The sequence below is a fragment of the Gracilinanus agilis genome, chromosome 2 (genome assembly GCF_016433145.1).
Source record: "Gracilinanus agilis isolate LMUSP501 chromosome 2, AgileGrace, whole genome shotgun sequence".
NCBI classification, from domain to species: Eukaryota; Metazoa; Chordata; class Mammalia; order Didelphimorphia; family Didelphidae; genus Gracilinanus; species Gracilinanus agilis.
In genome coordinates, this window is record NC_058131.1 from 240,316,571 (window position 1) to 240,335,356 (window position 18,786).

The following is an 18,786-nucleotide window of genomic DNA, read 5'->3' on the forward strand; positions in this document are numbered from 1 at the left end:
ATCCTCCACTGTAAAATGAGAAGGCTTGAGAAAGATTGATTTTGACAACCTTGTTTTATGAACCTCCAAACTAACTCTACTTCCTGATAATTTGACTTTAAGAAACTCCCAGACTGATCCTTATCCCAGGCTGAACAACAAACCTTCAAGTACCCCTTGATCATCTTAGATTGGTTTAGCTGACTTCTCTGGTACTCTTTTTGCTTTAGTTTCTCTTTTTCACTAAGGTGGCTCCCAGGTATCCTAGTCTCTGGCTATTGCATCTAGGCTTCTCTCAGCCAGTTTGACTGTAGCTAGTATAATAATCCCAAACTGGTGGCAGGACTTATGCCCTCTCCTCCCTCTCAAAATCTATATAAGCACATTGTATTGTGTAGTTCATTGGAAGTCCTGAGTCTGAAGTTCTGTGCATCTTCTCAGATTACTCTTCCTACCTCAATTAAAGACTCTTATTTTTTTAAAACTCTTTACTTTCTATCTTAGAATCAATACTGTGTTTTGGCTCCAAAGCAGAAGAACAATAAGAGCTAGACAATAGGGGTTAAGTGATTTGCCTAGGGTGACCACAGCTAGGAAGTGTCTAAGGCCAGATTTGAAAGAAGACTATTATTATAACTGCTTTGATAGCTCTGTGTTTTTTTTCAGGTTGACATATTGGGGGCCCCAGTGAGATTTCAAAGCATCCCACCTGGATGCCTGCCAAGGTGACCCTTGGATGCATGGCCTTCAAGAATTCACTGTGTTCCAGTCCAGATTAAACTGGTCAGGTCACTTTTGGTGAGTGACCTCTCAAAGACTGAACTCAAAGCCTGTTTGGCTGGAGTTCTTGTTGGCTCTTTAATTGGAGGTCTTTTAAAGATCACTGGCAATTTCAAGGTCTATTCTGACAAGTCCCATTGAGGGAACAGCTGCCTGGTATGTCTTTAGATCACAGACCATGTGGCAGGCAGAGATACCGAGCCATACTCAGGCTCCTTGGGGAGCATATGTGACCACTCTGACAGGCCCTTTGACCTCAAAAGGCAGCTGCCCAGTGAAACATTCGGAGTTTGTGTTTGAGTTGTCATTTTTTAAGGCAAGCATGTATACGTGTGTTTGTGTGTGAGTATGGTGTGGTACACCTGAGAGATGCAAATAGCAGTGAGAAAGAATCAGTTTAAATGTCTGGCTGAAACTTTGAATGGAAGTTTGATCCGGAATGCTGGAGTCTGAGTTAAATTAAAAGCTAACATTAAACTTGGCAAATTATGTTTAACCTAAGTCTGGGTAACTGCTGGGGTCCAACTGAAAAAGAGAAAAGTTCCTCATGGTATGAAATGCCATAATTTAAGGTTTGGGGGATAATGGTTTATAAAAAGCTTCCTAGAGAAGTTCTGGGTTTTGTCTAAATTGTATATTTATATATTTCTTAGGTGGAGCTTTCTCTATCATGACCTTAAATGCTTGCAGTTTAAATGTTAGCCACTCAGGTTTAAAATTGTGCTAACTGCTGATTTCCCAACAGCTTCGAGAATATAGAATAAAGGAATTGTTCAATAGCAGTGATAGTCCAGTTGAGATTTTTTTTTTTTTGGACTGGACCTGTGATCTTATAAGTATAGGAAATGACCAGTGAGGAAACTACCTACCTCTATGGGCTTTTGTCCTACAACTTAAAGTCACAGAGGGTTACTGGGGAGGTGGGTGGGGTGGATGGTGGTAACTAAGAAGTTAAACCTTGCCCAGGGTCATTCAGCTAGTGTGAGTCAGAGACAGAACTTGCACTCGGGTTTTCTTGACTCAGATTCTTAATGGTGAGACATCAGGAAGTATAATTACACCAGTTTTTATATGTCAAATTTCTGTCAGAATGTGATTTCAAAGAGATCTCTCAAGGAATAAAGTTAGGAAAAGTAAGTTGGAGCCTATAAGTAAAATAGTAGAAGAATACGCTAAGTGAAAATGAAGATTTTTAATATAGTTTTGATTTTTTTAAATTGCCCAAATGGCAGAGGTGGATGTAGTTCTGATCATAAAGATCTAATACAGAATAAAATTAGTTTAGTATAAGACTCTGAAGGATCAATTTGATTTTTAAAAAATTCAGAGCAAAGACTTCATTTTGTTCTACCATATATATTCTCTTAAACAATAATTTTTCTTTATTCTTTATAAAAATAATATGTAATATTCTTTACAAAATTATATTTATTCTTTATTTTATTCCAAACATATATACTCTTTATGTTGTTGTTCTCCTGTTATTCATCTATGAAAAACTAGACTATATAAAACATCTATTTCATGGGTGGTTATGATTAATCAGCATCTTTTCATTTCAAGAGAAATTAGACTAATTGTTTTTGTTATAACTAGTTTATCTTTTGGATAGATTTGCTTAATTGGGGGGGTAATAATAACCTACTTTACTTGCATTTGGAATTTTTGACTAGCCAGTCCATTTACAGAATTTTTTGAAAGCCTAGCTAATTAGCTTATTACAAATGAAGTTAGAGGGGGGGGGTCTTTAGGAATATAAATGTGAGTCATTGTAATTTTAAGTGCTCTATTCTGTTTTAAAGGTGATCTTAAGCTTTTCCTTAATTATGATGTTGTGTTGGTGTTTTGTGGGAATCCTTCAGGATTCTGTTTTTCTTTCTTTCTTTTTTTTTTTTTTAAACCCTTACCTTCCATCTTGGAGTCAATACTGTGTATTGGCTCCAAGGCCGAAGAGTGGTAAGGGTAGGTGATGGAGGTCAAGTGACTTGCCCAGGTCACACAGCTGGGAAGTGTCTGAGGTCAAATTTGAATCAGGTCTCTAGGCCTGGCTCTCAATCCACTGAGTTACCCAGCTGCCTTCAAGGATTCTGCTTTTCTGAGAAGAAAAATGGAGTTTCTAAATGTAATTTTCCAGAGTGCAACCACTGCATAGAATGTTTTTTGTTGTTTTGAATGATTATTAAAATATGATGACTATCTTTTTGAGGTAGATTGACTGTATTTCTTCCATTTTAAGTCTGGAAGATTGATTTTACTCAGCTTCTACTTTTTTTCTGTTTTTTTTTGGGGGGGTAGAACCACTAAACAGGCCTCTGCTAGATAGGATTTTCCTACCTGGGAATTCCATAGTGACAAAGCTCATGGACCTACCACTCCCAATCCTCAAGTCTAGTAGAGGGTATTAAAAAGTGATTATTAAGGTTAAACTTTATAAATTTGTTATTGATCTCCTTTTTGTCCAATTGCAGAGGACTCATTTAAAACTCCTGGAGCCCTAAGCATCCCATAGCCCAGTCATTTCCTGGGGAGCCAAAAGTCTCAGACCAGGTTACCATATAGCTGTAACCTGAAAAAGAGCATAGAAAACATCTGTGCAAGGACACCTTGCAGCCCACTGGGAAGGACTTCACCAAGTCTTGGAAGACCCCTAACACGGCTGGATATCCTTCTTGTTCTTTAATTTGTTCATTAGATTTCCCTCAACACATGTTCCTAGGATAGCTATATAGAATTTGGTCTTGCTGTTTTCACTCTGAGAATTCTAGTGTGCCAACCCTGAAGTCCTTTTTTTTCTCTTTCTTTTTTTCCATTTAATAATTTTTATTTTTTAGAAAAGTTAACATGGTTACATGATTCATGCTCTTACTTTCCCCTTCACCCCCCTGATTTCCCCCCCCCCCCAGCCAATGCGCATTTCCACTGGTTTTAACATGTGTCATTGATCAAGACCTATTTCCAAATTGTTGATAGTTGCATTGGTGTGGTAGCTTCGAGTCTACATCCCCAATTATGTCCGCCTCAACCCATGTGTTCAAGCAGTTTCTTTTCTTCTCTGTTTCCATTCCTATAGTTCTTCCTCTGAATGTGGGTAGTGTTCTTTACCATAAATTCCTCAGAATTGTCCTGGGTCATTGCATTGCTGCTAGTACAGAAGTCCATTACATTCTATTTTACCACAGTGTATTGGTTTCTGTGTACAATGTTCTTCTGGCTCTGCTCCTTTCGCTCTGCATCAATTCCTGGAGGTCTTTCCAGTTCACATGGAATTCTTCCAGTTTATTATTCCTTTGAGCACAATAGTATTCCATCACCCGCATATACCACAGTTTGTTCAGCCATTCCCCAATTGAAGGACATACCCTCCTTTTCCAGTTTTTTGCCACCACAAAAAGCGCAGCTATAAATATTTTTGCACAAGTCTGTTTATCTATGATCACTTTGGGGTACAAACCCAACAATGGTATGGATGGATCAAAGGGTAGGCAATCTTTTATAGCCCTTTGAGCATAGTTCCAAATTGCCATCTAGAATGGTTGGATAAGTTCACAACTCCACCAGCAATGCATTAATGTCCCAATTTTGCCACATCCCCTCCAACATTCATTGCTCTCCCCTTCTCTCATTTTAACCAATCTGCTAGGTGTGAGGTGATACCTCAGAGTTGTTTTGATTTGCATTTCTCTAATTATTAGAAATTTAGAGCACTTTCTCATGTGCTTAATGATAGTTTTGATTTCTTTATGTGAAAATTGCCTATTCATGTCCCTTGCTCATTTATCGATTGGGGAATGGCTTGATTTTTTTATACAATTGATTTAACTCCTTGTATATTTGAGTAATTAAACCCATGTCAGAGTTTTTTGTTATAAAGATTTTTTCCCAATTTGTTGTTTCCCTTCTGATTTTGGTTGCATTGTTTTTGTTTGTACAAAAGCTTTTTAATTTAATATAATCAAAATTATTTATTTTACATTTTGTAATTTTCTCTAACTCTTGCTTGGTTTTAAAATCTTTCCTTTCCCAGAGATCTGACAGGTATACTATTCTGTGTTCACTTAATTTTTTTTATAGTTTCCTTCTTTATATTCAAGTCATTCACCCATTCTGAATTTATCTTGGTGTAAGGTGTGAGATGTTGATCTAAACCTATTCTCTCCCATATTGTTCTCCAAATTTCCCAGCAGTTTTTGTCAAATAGTGGATTTTTGTCCCAAAAGTTGGGCTCTTTGGGTTTATCATACACTGTCTTGCTGATGTCACTTACCACAAGTCTATTCCACTGATAGGTCATCTAATTTTAATGAATAGTATAACCCAAGTATATTCCCTTGGCTCCTCTTAATTTGTCCATTAGATTTCCCTCAACACATGTTCCTAGGATAGCTATCTAGAATTTGGTCTTGCTGTTTTCACTCTGAGAATTCTAGTGTGCCAACCCTGAAGTCCTTTCTTAAGAAAGGCAATCACTTCAACCTGAGAATTAGAAAAGTAAGAAAGGGGGATAGCGAGGCCTTCCATCTTTTAACTAGGGTAGGACAAAGTTTCAATTCAGTTAGGCTTCATTTTGTTAAGAGGACTTCTATAACTTTTAATATTTGCTATTTTGGAGATTTACAACAAATTGTTTAGAGTTGCTTTTCCAGGTTTGTGTAAATGATCATGTATTCAGTATCTGTAAAACTGGAGAATGTAATGAATTTCTCAATCTGATGTCAGAAGAATTTAGGAAAGAATAGCAGAGCTGATAATTTTTATTTGGAAATGCTTGTAACAACCCGAGATAGTTATATTTAACCCTAAACGGGTTGGGAGAAATTTATCATTTGAAGTTAAACTTTATAGAAATGGAATTGAAAGACATGCTAGAGAACCAATTGGTCTATGATGCCAGCAGCTCTGATGGGGTGTTTTGGGGACGCTGCAGATAGAGTTTTGTCTCAGTTTCTGAAAAGCTGAGGGAGTTTTGAGCTGGCTTCCCTAGAATGAAACTTCAGTTTTACACCTAACAGGTTCTATACATGGCTGTGTACCATTGCTAACTTTCACTTGGCTTTAATACTCCAAATAAGGGAGCACTTCTCCCTTATTTTAGTTATGTCTCTTTTTCTTCCCATTACTGCAAGTTTTCTATAGTGAAAGGTGATATATAGTCCTGGATAGGCTAATGCTGAAACATATAGGAATTGAATTTGTGAATATATAGAATTTTAGTCTTTCAAACAATCAAGTGGATGAATACTGAGTTGGTCATCTACCTAGTACTCATTATGAGGCCTTTGGAAATGTATGAGGTTATAAGGATAATTGGAAACTATCTCAGTAGTCTGTGAGACCAAGGTTTTAATCTGTTTAATGAGATTTAGTGAGGTTGGTTTTGATTAAGCTAATTTAGTTATCAGCAGAAAAAAAATGACCTATGCTCTCATTACCTCAGATATCCAATCACCTGGCTCTGATGTCGACTTGGAATGAGTTGAAAGGGATCTGAAATAAAATGTTAAAATAATGGTTACTGTGAGGTAAATGTCCAATCATTTGAACATAGTTATGGTTGTTAAGCAGTTAAAGTGAATTAAAGGTTCTTGTTTTTAGATCATAAGCATCTCATTCTCCAGAAGAGGGAAATGAGAATGTTGAACCAGCATCTCACTCTCCATCAGGGAAAAGTGAGAAGCTTGAATTTCTTTTTTAATGTTTTAATTCGATTTTTAATTTTGATAATTTTGAATGCAATTTTAAATTTGTTTTGATACTATAATTTTTTTGTGTATTGTAACATTTAAATTTTGTAATGGTGATCTAATATATGCCCAAGCAAACATTTTTAATACTGTTTATGGTTTTATAATAGGATGTTCAATCAGAATTTTTCTTTAGTATTAGCTGGTTTTTATTTTTGTTCATTTCTTTCCTCAAACAGTGATTTATGTCATTTTCAAACATTCTAAACACCCAAAAGTTTTACAAACCTTGATAAATCGATGCTGGTTTTTTGGCTTTTATATTTCTATAGTTTAATTTTTTTTTTTAATCCTTAACCTTCCATTTTAGAATCAATACTGCATATTGATTCCAAGGCAGAAGAGTGGTAAGGGCTAGGCAATGGGGGTTAAGTGACTTGGCCAGGGTCACACAGCTAGAAAGTGTCTGAGGCCAGATTGGAACCTAGGACCTCCCTTCGCTAAGCCTGATTCTTAATCCACTGAACTTCCTAGCTGTCCCCCTAGTATTTTTTTAATATTTATAAAATATTGTTTTAACTATGCAACTAATATGATATTGTTAGGCAAACTATTTTTATTGTGGTTTATATATGTCTACTTGCTACAAATGTATTTTAATGGAAATGTAATAAGATGTCAAAAGCTAGCTAATGGGGTTAGCTTTTAATATTGTTCTAAGCATCCGTATCAAATAATTTTTTAAGGACCATCAGAACTTTTCAATCAGTCCAAATTACTGAATTTCTGCAGTGGTTAACAGCCTAATTTAGTCCTATATATGCACATGAGCAAATACCCAAAGAGTCAATCAGTCCCTTTTTCAGAATCTGGTTATAGATTTCTCATGTTTTCTTTTCCAGCAACGAAACTGTTCAAGAATCTGTCTTCTACAGAAGAGGAAAAAGGCCATGGAAGGGTGCCTTGGACCCCTAAAGACCTGAAAGACATGATAGACTGTGGGAAATAGAGTAGCTTTTTTTGTTGTAGATTTTGCTGAAGAGGAGTGCCTGGTTTCTGGCTAAGGCTTCTGGCTAAGTGTCAAATGCGCAGTAGCTGATGGGCAATGCCCCCAGAAACCATTTGTCCATGCTTGGGTCATTGTCTCTCTCCCAGCTTTGGTAAATAGAGGGCCATTTTCAGGCCCTCCTAGACCCGCTGCCTTTGTTCCTTGCTAAGGTCAATGGCAGAACCTCTATGGCCAGAAGAGGGAAATGACAACCTGGGGTTATAAACACCCCCACCCCCACCCCAAACGATCTGTCTTCCAGAAACCCTGACTGACTCTAGTCCCAGACTGGACTACAAACCCTCAAGCACCCCTAGAGCACATTTGATAGGATTAGTTGATATATTCAAATCTTGAGTACCCTTTTTGTCTTAGTTTCTCTAGGCTACCCCCAAGTACCCAGGCCTCTCCCTCTGGCACCTCAGCCTCTCCCAGGCAGATTGACTGTGGCTAGTACATTATTCCTAAACCAGTGGCAGAGCCTATGCCCTTCCCTCCTTCCCAAAATCTATATAATAAGCACAAGGCATTGTAGACATCATTGGAAGTTCCCAGATTAATCCTATTCCTACCTCTTTTAAAGCTCCTATTATGAACTACTTTGCTGGTTTGTCATATCATATATATTTTCAGGTTGATGACATCCTTTTTAAAGGGCTGATAATTGGTGGTTCTAATAATAGGATCTGGAGCTTGAAGGGCCCTTAGAGATCATCTTAATCAACCACCTCATTTTAGAGAAAAGGAAACTGAGGCCCATGCACTTGCCCAAGGACATAGAGCAAATGAACAGCAGTCAGAACTTGAACCCTCGCCTCCTGGTTCCAGGCCAGGGCTCTGGGGCTAACCCGCCCTACTCTGTCAGTAGGGATGCCGCGGTTTCCCTGCAGGGGACATCATCTTCAGGGGTTCCCTCCCTAGGCCCACGCAGCCCTGGCCCCTAGCCCCCGAACAGAGCTGAATTCCGGGAAACCTGAGAGTATCTATCAGTCGGAGAGGCGGCGGCTTCTTCCTTCAGATGCTTCAGATGTTTGGATCTTCCTTCGGGAGGCAGCCTACGGAACCTCCCTTGGGAGGGAGCGTCCGAGCCTCGGGTTGGGGAGGGAGGAGAGGGGGAGGGAGGAGCAGGCAGGCTAGGGGCGTGGAGGAGGCGGGGCTCAGGCGGGGCTGGGGGCGGGCCGGAGCCCCAGAGCCGGGTTAAAATAGGGGTGGTGGCGCGCGAGGCCGAGACGGGAACCCCCCCAGCAGAAAACTAGCTGAACCGGCAGAGGGCCAGAATGCAGCCGATCACTAAGAACCAGCCACCAGTGTTTGACAAGCCTAAAGTGAGCGCGGGGAGCCGGGAGCTCAGGGTGGTCGGGTGAATGGGAAGGGGAAGGAACTGAGGACTAGGAAGCCCCAGGTCCCCAATGCCGGCGCCTGGAGCGCCCCCAGGCCCATTCCTTGGGAGGAACCTCCAAGGTGCGCTCCCCCTAGCCGGGGCCCCGCATTTGCATCCAGTGCCGGGATGGAGCTGTTGTTTGAATTCACAGCTTGGGTGGAGGGTAGGCATTCTGGCTAGGACCATTCCGAACCATAAACATTGGCGCTGCAGGGGACCTTGCACCCTCGGCGCCGGTGAGAGTGAAAAGCTTGGAAAAGGGCACAGAGTATTAGGGCTGAGGGGGACCTTGGGCAGCAGGCATTGTCAGATCTGGAGAATGCTAGAACAGAACATTGGAGCGTTAGCGCTGGAAGGGATCGGAGAACAGGGACAGCTAGAGGCAGGACGATGTGCGAACAAAGAACCTTGCGGGTTAGGACTGGGGAAGGGTGGGACTTTTTAGAAAGGGAACACAGGGTATAATGGAGCAAGCATGGGTTTGGGAGTCAAAAGGCTTGGGTTTGAATCCTAGCTCTGCTCTCTGCTGCCCGTTGTGGTTTGTGGAAGTCACAGCTCTTCTGGACCTCACTTTCCTCATCTGTTCAGTGTGTGTTACATAAGGTAATGGGTTATATGTCAAGGGCCCTTTTTGGCTCCACATTCAATGGTTCCATACAAAGAATGTTTTACAGCTGGAGAAAACAAGGTGCAGGGAAGAGAAAAAAAATTAACATTAATTGGGACAAGAAACTAGATCTCTTAATCTCTAGACTCTTGCTCCCCTTCCAATATATCCTATAGTAACTAGGGTGGTAGACCATAGAGATAATCCAGCTGTAAGTTCAGAAAGCTAATTCTAGCCTTTAAATATAGAATGAAGCAAGTGGTATAATAGATAGAATGCTGGTAGTCAGGAAGACAGGAATTCAAATCTGGCCTCCGGTACTTACTAGCTATGTGATCCTGATCCCTTAACCTCTGCTTACCTCAACCATAAAATGGGGCTAATAACACCTACTTTTCTAGACTGTTGTGAGGCTCAAATGAGATAAAATTTGTGAAACTGCTCAGTGCACATAGTAGGTGCAATATATATGCTTATTTCCTTCCCTTTCCCCTTGTAAGAAGGAGGCAGCTGGAACCTGTTTCTGTGTATCCTTCTCTATCCAATTCAGAATGGGAATGAAAAGTAGCTGACCAGATAGTTATCCCAGAGATCCCTAAGTTTAGCATTTCTCAAAGGAGCCATTAGGGAATCTGGAGATCTGAGTTTTAATTACAGTTCTCTCTGGAACTCCCTCAGTGGCTTTAGGCAAAGTTATTCCCCCTTCTCTCTGACCTTTAGTTTCCTCTGTTCTAAAATTTAGAGCTTGTATCAGATGGCCTTGAGGGTCCCTTTCATCCCAGGTTTCCGATGTCTCTATGTTCTGCATTTGGGAGACCCAAGTTCCCCACCAGCACCTCCCCCATCTCAAGTCCTAGCTCTGCCCTTTGTTGACTGTATAACCTTGGTTAAATCATCTTATTTTCTGGACCTCAGGGTTCTTTATTGGCAAAATTGGTGATAAATAATCCTTATCCTCCACCTCACTGTGGATCTCACCACATTGTAAAAAGAGTTCTTTGTGCTATAGAAATATCAGCTATTCCTATTCCGTTACTTCTCTTGACTTCCTTGTTTGTAAAATGGGGATAAAATACCTGAGGAGAGCTGGAAGAGATTATAGAGTCCATCTAGTCTAATTCCTTTCATTTTTACAGATGAAGAAACTGAGGCCCCAAGGAGGTGATGATTTAGCCAAGGTCACACAAATTGAGTCAGAGGTTGAATTTGATCCAATGATCCCAGAGACTGCTTTTCTCTCTGTTAGACTATGGCTATCTTGTGAGAATCAAAACCAGATTTTGGCTTTGGATGGTGAAAGCACTTAGAATTGTCCAAAGGACTCTGTAGATTGGAAATAACAATAGCATTAACAAGAGGAAAATTGAGGGTATCAGAGGGGTGGAGCTTCCTACTGGCTCGGGATAGGGAAGGGGGGGTGGGGGAGGAAGAGTTCAGTCTAGAGGGATTGTATATTGGCTAAGCCTTGATCATAACAGGAAAGCTTTATATTTCCAAATTGTGTTTAGCATTTTCTGCCAAGGGCTGTGGCCTGCCTGGCCAGGGATGCTAGTATGATCTGGAGAAGTGCTCTGGATCATGGACCAGATGCTGGGGAGTCAGTCTGAGCCCAGGAAATTCTCAGCTCCACGTGTGGAGGGAATCCATCTGGATTCCCATAGCCAGATGGAGCTTGATGGACATCTTTTCTCCCCTTGGGAGAACAGGGGTTGAGACCGAGTTGGGTTAGTTCACTACCTTCCCAGAGTTAGTCTAGGAGGGATCCTGGGGTTGGAGTGGTTAGAATCGGAGGGAGGCACTCGAACTTTTCTATCACTGGCATCAATTTCAACTTTATGTAATACGGAGTAGACAGCTAGGGCCTGATTTAACATGGCTACTGCTTCTACCTGCCTCAAATTTCAAATTTTGGTTCTTAAAAATTCATTTCTTTAGCTCTTAAGGCCTTTTATTTCAGGAGATTTCCTATTAAATGCAATTATCTTTTGGGCAATGAAGGCAATATTAAAACAAGAGATCAAAAAACATTTTCAAAAGCAATGTCCTCTGGGAAGGGGGACTTTTTGTTTTACCAACTTGTGAATCCTAGATTCCAAAAGTTGGCATTCATTAATTGTCTACTGTGTCTAGAGCTCTGTTTGCAATGTACTAGAAAGATGAGTGACAAATACTAAGTGGGGAGCAGCTAAGTGGAGCAGTAGATAGAGCACTGGGCTTAGAACTAGGAAGACTCACGTTCATAAGTTTATATCTGGCCTCAGATACTTAACTAGCTGCGTGACTCTGGGCAAGTCTTTTCACCCTGTTTGCCTTAGTTTCCTCATCTGTCAAATGAGTAGGAGAAAGAAATGGCAACTCGAGTATCTTTGCCAAGAAAATCCCAAATGGGGTCATGAAGAGTTAGACGTGACTGAAACAATAGAACAAATTTTAGCTAAGTGCATTAGAAAAGTATAAGCAGGAGGCAGCTGGGTGGCTCAGTGGATTAAGGGTCAGGACCAGAGATGGGATGTCTTGGGTTCAAATTTGACCTCAGACACTTCCTGGCTGTGCCACCCTGGGCAAATCACTTAACCTATTTGCCTAGCCCTTACTACTCAAGTCTTAGAATCAATACTAAGACAAAAGGCAAATTGACCTTAGAATTGATTCTAAGACAAAAGGTTTCTATGAAAAAGAAGAAAAAAATGTGGCCTAGAAAAATTATGGCACATACTGAGCTCCTAAATCTGGGCAGATAGATATCTTAACTTCTCAAGCCCTCAGGCAATTCTCCTAAGACTAACCTGCTCTGGTACACAGTTTCCTTTTTCAGGAATTCCCTTTACAAATAGAATCACACATCCAACCCCTACATAAATGTCAGCAGGGATGATGACTAATGGTATGGGCTCACTGAATGAAACAGGGCAGCCAGGTGGGGTAATGGATACACCAGACCTGGAGTCAGGAAAACCTCCTTTGTGATTTCAAGTCTGGCCTCAGACACTTACTAGCAGTGTGACCCAGGGCAAGTCACTTCACTCTGTTGGACTCAGTTTCCTCGTCTGTCAAATGAACTGGAGAAGGAAATGGCCAACCACTCTAGTGTCACTGCCAAGAAAACCTCAAATGGGGAACAACAACAAATAGACAAAATTAAATAGCATGTGACTTATGTCTTCATTTCTGCTTGGTATTTAACCCCCTTTGAATCCACTCCACCTAAGCATTCTTTCATTCCAGTCCTGTCTGTTCTCGGTTCTCAATCTGCCCTTCTTCTTTCCCTCTCTAGAGGCCATCTTCTATGCCTTGAACCCAGGTATAGTATACTTACAGAACGTGGTGCTAAGAAGGCAAAGATGAAAATTAGTCCCTGCCTTCAAGGAGTTTATAATGTCATAGAGAAGGGATCACACACAACTGTGTTACAAAGCGTATAGTGACCAGATAAGTAGTGAAGTGCTCTGCAAACCTCAATGGACTAGAAATCAATTGTGTCTTCCAGGGTGGTGGTCTGTTGAAAATCCTTTTCTTGGGGCCACTGGATGACTCAGTGGATTGAGAGCCAGACCTGAAGTCAGGAGGTCCTAAGTTTAAATCTGACTGTAGACACTTCCTAGCTGTGTGACCTTGGGCAAGTCACTTAATCCCCATTGCCTAGCCTTTACTGAATTTCTGCCTTGGAACCATTACACAGTATTGATTCTAAGATAAAAAGGAAGGATTTTAAAAAAAAGAAAAAAAATCCTTTTCTTCCAAGACTCAGCTCAGGTGGCATTTCCATAGAAAGGGCAAGCATAATCTAGTGCAGTGATGGGCAAACTTTTTAAAGAGGGGCCAAAGGAAAGGAAATGCTCATCTGTCAGTCTGTTTCTGAGGCAACTCTTTTGAAGTTTCATTGTATTGTATCCTACTCATTGTATTCTTCAGATTAGGAATAATGTTGCATGGCCATATAGAACCTTTCAGGGGACCGCATCTGGCCCACAGGCCGTAGTTTGCCTATCACTGGTCTAGTGCCATGTTGGCAATCCCTTGGCACCTGTGCTAAAGTGTGCCAGGGGGGATGCTTCTCTCACCCTCTCCATGCACCTGAGGGCATTCCTCACTTCACCGCCCCTCTGCCCAGCAGCACAATGAAAGCACTTCCTCCCCTGTCTGGGCTAAGGAGGGGGCTTGCATGCAGCATGAGGGTTGCAGTTTTGGCAGTCGGTCTCTAAGATCTCTAAATGGTTTGTCATCACTGATCTAGTGGGAAGAGGCCTGCCATTGGGAATCTGGGGGATTTGAGTCTCAGTTCTGTAGTTGACTCAAGCTAAGTGACCTTAGATAAGTCATTTCCCCTTGATAGACCTCAGTTTCCCCATCTGAAATAAGGGAGTTAAACTTAGATGGTCTCCCTAGTCCCTTCTAGATCTAAATTCTATCAGTCTCGAAGCCTCTCCCGACTTTCATCCACCTAAAAGTGATTTATCTCCTTACGTATCCTAGATGGTTCTGTGTGGACCTCTTTGCTCTTAGAGAAGGAAGAAAGGAAATGAGCACTTATTAAGCTCCTATTATGTGCCAGGCACTGTACTAAGTACTTATAAATATGGCCTTATTTGATTCTCCCTGGAAGGGCCCTCATTTTGTAATGGAGGAAACTGAGGCAAAATGACTTGCCCCTCGAGTCACAAATTAAGTATCTGAGCTGGATTTGAACTCCGGTCTTCCTGACTCCAGGCCCAGTGCTCTATCCACTTTACCATCTACCCTATCATTAGTATTATTAATATTAAGAATTGTTCATATATTATAATACTGTAGGGATAGGAATTTTGATCTGTGATCTAATTAGCATAGGAAACAACTGGCTGAAGAATCTATCCAAGCAGACCAGACTTAGAGAGTCACCCAGATCAATGACTTGCCCAGGGTCACACAACCAATATCTGTCAGAGGTGGGACTTGAACCTAGGTCTCCTGGACTTAAGTCGAGCTCTCTATCCACTGTGCTACATTGCCTCTCATATGTTGCCCTTTAAGGTTCACAAAGCCTTGAGAAACGTTATCTTGTTGCTTCACCACTACCTACTTGTTCTCATGTTATTGGTGCCCATGCCGTGCTCTCCCAATAGATCACAAGCTCCTTGAGAGCAGGGATCCCTGGCACTGAGCACATTAAGCACAGGGTGGTAGGGCCTTAATAAGGAGACAGCTGTGGCTCAGACACTTCCCACCTGGACGTGACCCTGGACAAGTCATTTAACCTCTGACTGCCTGACAAAAAGATCCACTGGAAAAGGAAATGGCAAACCGTTCCAGGATCCTCGCCAAGAAAACTCCATGATGAATAGCTGTGGTCCATGGGGTCAGACGGGCCTGAACAACAATAAGAAGGGGCCTTACTAAATGTCTGGTGAGTTGACCTGAGTAACTACTGCTGCTGGCCTTTGGCGTGCTGCAGTAGTTAGGGAAGACTTCCTAGAGGAGGGGGCACTGAAGTGGACTCCTCCACAGCTATCCCTCTTCCCTCTTAATATCTGCACCTCTCCTGGAAGCGTTATGCCTCCTACCCAGCCACCGTCCTCCAAAGGGACCACCTGAGAGACCCCTAGCCAGCTCTGAACCTCTTTTCAGTCCCTGGCCCTCGACCAATGTATTGTTTGCAGAAAATGAGGTCAGGAAGACCAGCGGGTATCCGGCCTGTGCAGGACAACTTCTTGGCTTATCCGGAATGGCCCTGGACTTGAGGGTGATCTCAGAGGCGGGTCACGAATCCTCGGGGCTTAGCTGGACTCTAGAGATTTGTCTGCTTTGTGACCTAGGAAGTGGCCCTGGGTGGTCAAGCTCAGTAAGCCTCCTTGTCCTGGGATTTGGAGCCAGAAGGGACCCTACAGAACAGACTCCCACATCTAACAGAGGAGCAAACTGAAGTCTAGGGAAAGGGAGTGGGAGGATCAGGATCTGAACCCAGGTCTCCTGACCCCAAATCTCTTTTTGTCACAGACTGCTATCTCCTAGGGTCTTTATTTGGGGCTGGTGGAGTTCCCTTCTTCCACTATTGAACACCTCCCTGGAGAGCCCTAGAGTGGCAGGCTACTCAGTGGAGGAAATCACCACAAGAAGACAGATAGGAGGACAGACTAGGCACCCACGCACCCACCCATCCACCCCTTTTAGAGTGGGGCAGGTATTTATTTTAGAGCGGGGCAGGTATTTTAGAGTGGGGCAGGTATTTTAGAGTGGGGCAGGTATTTTAGTTTAGTAGAAAGCACTGACAAGAAATGAAACAAAACAGCTGGGAGGCTCTGGAGTTGGGAGGTTCTGGGTTTAAATCAGATCTCAGACCCTTCCTAGCTGTATGACCCTGGGCAAGTCACTTAACCCCAAATTATTACTCTTCTGCCTTACAACCAATATTTGGTATTGATTTGAAGATAGAAGAGAAGGGAAGAAAAGAAGAAAGATAAAGGAAGGAACGAATGAACAAACAAACAAATGAATGAAGGAACCAAGGAACAAAGGAAGGAAGAAGAAGGAAGGGACGAATGAAGGAACAAATGAACAAAGGAAGGAATGAAGGAATAGAAAAGAGAGAAATTTGGTTCTAATCTTGGCCCTGCCCGGGATGTTCAATGATCTTTGGATAATATGCCTTAATTGAGTCTCTGAGCAACTGTAAGAGAGTCTCTTCCTGAACACTGACATTCATCCCTAAGAGGACATATAACAGGTCATAGTATCTCGGAGCCCAGAGCTCTTTTGATTCTTTAGGCAGTACGGTAGAGTAGAAAGAACATGGGATTAGCATCAGAAGTCCTGGATTCTCATCACAGACTGGCCACTTCCTATCTATGAGGTCTTTTTATGTTTGTTTTTGGTTAAAACCCTTACCTTCTGACCTAGTATCAATTCTAAGACAGAAGAGGGGAGGGGCAAGGCCTATGCAATGAGAGTTAAGTGACTTGCCCAGGATCACACAGCTAGGAAATATCTGAGGCTAGATTTGAACCCAGGACTTCCAACTCTATCCGCTGAGTCACCTAGCTGCCTCTGTGGTCTTTATTAAGTTACTTCCCTCCTCTTTCCTTATTTTAAAGTGAAGTTATTGGCTTGGGATCCACCAGGGAAATTGCAGTATTCCAGAATGGCAAGTTGGTGGACCAACCAGCCAAACCTGAATCTGAAACGAAAGGACTTGTATGATCAGACTTCAGGGAGGAGGGGTGGAGGAAGGAGGGATGCAACATCTGCTCCTGCCCTGCTCCTTCCCCTGGAAGCCCAATGCAAGAACCTTCCCCCATTGGGAGGGTGCAAACCCAGAGGACCTTCCTGCAGGTGGTGGTTGGAAGGGAACCAGGCCGGCTGCTCCTGAGCCCCTGCCAACTCAGGCGCAGCTGTGCCAGAGCTAGTTCAACAGTGCCCAGACTGAGAAACTAAAGAGAGGAGGATCCCCAGCTCTAGCTGGCTACACCCTCTATTGACGAGTTCTCCTTGGTCTCCAGGGGCCAGCTGCCCTCTGCTTATCTGCAAGGCTCTCAATGCCCTCAGACTTCCTTCCTCCTTTGTATTCTCTGTCCTGGGACAGTGCCCAGTGGGCAGGGTGCCCCCTTGACTGAGGGATCGTCTGTATTCGGGGGATCCTACAATCATGTTTCCTGTCCGTCTGGCTCCTTGCCCCACAAAGGGCCCTGAACCCCAAAAGTCCCAGGAAAAATTCCTTTCTCACTCGCTGTCACCTGTCCTTGAGGGTGATGTCATGTGGGTGTCTTCCCATGAGGAGAGTTTCCCCCTAAGGATTTGAAACAGATTGCAGTCACCGAATATCTGGGCCCATTGCTTGAGCCTCTTTAGGGGAAAAAAAAGGTATACCCCATCCCAACCCCTGATTTGGGGTTCTGCTCAAACCTCACTCTGTTAAAGCTGTGCCTCTGAAACCCGAAACACTTTATGACTCAAAATGTTGGTGAATGAGGTTCTTTTTTTTTTTCCTTTAAAACCCTTCTCTTCAATCTTAGTATCACTTCTAAGATAGAAGAGCACTGAGGTTTAGGAAACTGGGATTAAGTGATTTACCCAGGGCCACACAACTAGGAAGTATCTGAGGTTCAATTTGAACCCAGGACCTCCTGTCTCCAGGCCTGGCACTCTATCCACTATGCTACTTAGCTGCTCCCATGAACAGGATTTTCCATAGTTATCAGAGATCATTTCTTCCACACTCCTCACTTGACAGAGAAAGGAAATGACTTGCCCAATGTCTGCTGGCATTAGTAGCAAAGCCAGGATTTTTAATCCAGGTCTCAAGACTCTCAGCCCCGAGCTCTTGCCACTGCACTGGGCATGTTGCTATCGGAGGAATCATTTTGACTCATTCTTCAGATTCTGTAGAGAGGCTCCTGCTCTGGGAGGGATCCCAGGGGCTTTCAGAGAGCAGGAAGTGTATTTGGTTAAATTGTCCTCGAGGCCTTTAACTAATCTGCAGGTGTTAAGCACCACAGCCAGGGAGTCGGTCTCCTAGTTGCATGGGCGAAGGCTCAGGCGACCAAGATGGCGGCCAGGAGGATCTGTATCTTTCTTTTCCTCTGTCCTCCGACCTGGGAACTGTCTTTAAGAACCACAATGGCTATTGTGTAATAGAACAGCTCTAACCAAGCAGTCCAATAACCCAACCAAGTGGTTCTTTGGTCCCAGCAGTGAGGTTGGATTTGTGCTGGGCTGTCTTTTAACTCTTTCATCCCAGCCCTTTCTTACTGGAACTTCACCTGGACTTTTTTCTCTGAACTCTTCCTTTCTGTCTTATTAACAACACTAAGACAGAAGGGCGAGGACCAGGCAAAGAGTACCTGCCTGCCAGGGTTCAAGCGAGATATGGATGAAGCGTTTGCAGCACTATGTAAATTTGCCATCATTTCTAGAGAGCTTTCCAACTTTTTATCATCACTAATACTGAAAATCCTTCTCATCTTCTTTCCTAGACAGACGTGGCTCTGGGACACATTACTATTCTGCTATTATTCTTTTATATTTAGTGTTCTGTGGATTATGGCCCAGGTGGATCAGTTGATTGCTTAAAAAAAAAATCCTTAGCTTCTTTCTGTCTTAGAATCTATACTAAGTATTGGTTCCAAAGCAGAAGAGCAGTAAATGATAGGCAACTGGGGCTAAGTGACTTGTTCAAGGTCACATAGCAAGGAAGTGACTGAGGTCAAATTTGAACCCAGGTTCTCCTGACTCTAGACCTGAAGCTCCATCCACTGTGCCACCTAACTGCTCCCTCAGTGAGTTGACTAAATTGAATTAGGAGATTATGGAGGGAGATAAGATTTAGCCTGAGGGAAAT

General features: G+C 42.6%; 1 protein-coding gene across 1 annotated transcript in view; it reads left to right on the top strand.

Annotated features, from left to right (window-relative positions):
* The first annotated feature begins 8,733 nt into the window (after positions 1-8,733).
* ADA (adenosine deaminase) overlaps positions 8,734-18,786 on the top strand; it is a 30,434-nt gene continuing 20,381 nt past the window's right edge. Inside the window, exon 1 of the mRNA XM_044661081.1 lies at positions 8,734-8,813. Within this exon, the coding sequence (XP_044517016.1) occupies positions 8,766-8,813 (48 nt within the window). The 5' untranslated portion in view covers positions 8,734-8,765. The remainder of the gene's footprint in view (positions 8,814-18,786) is intronic.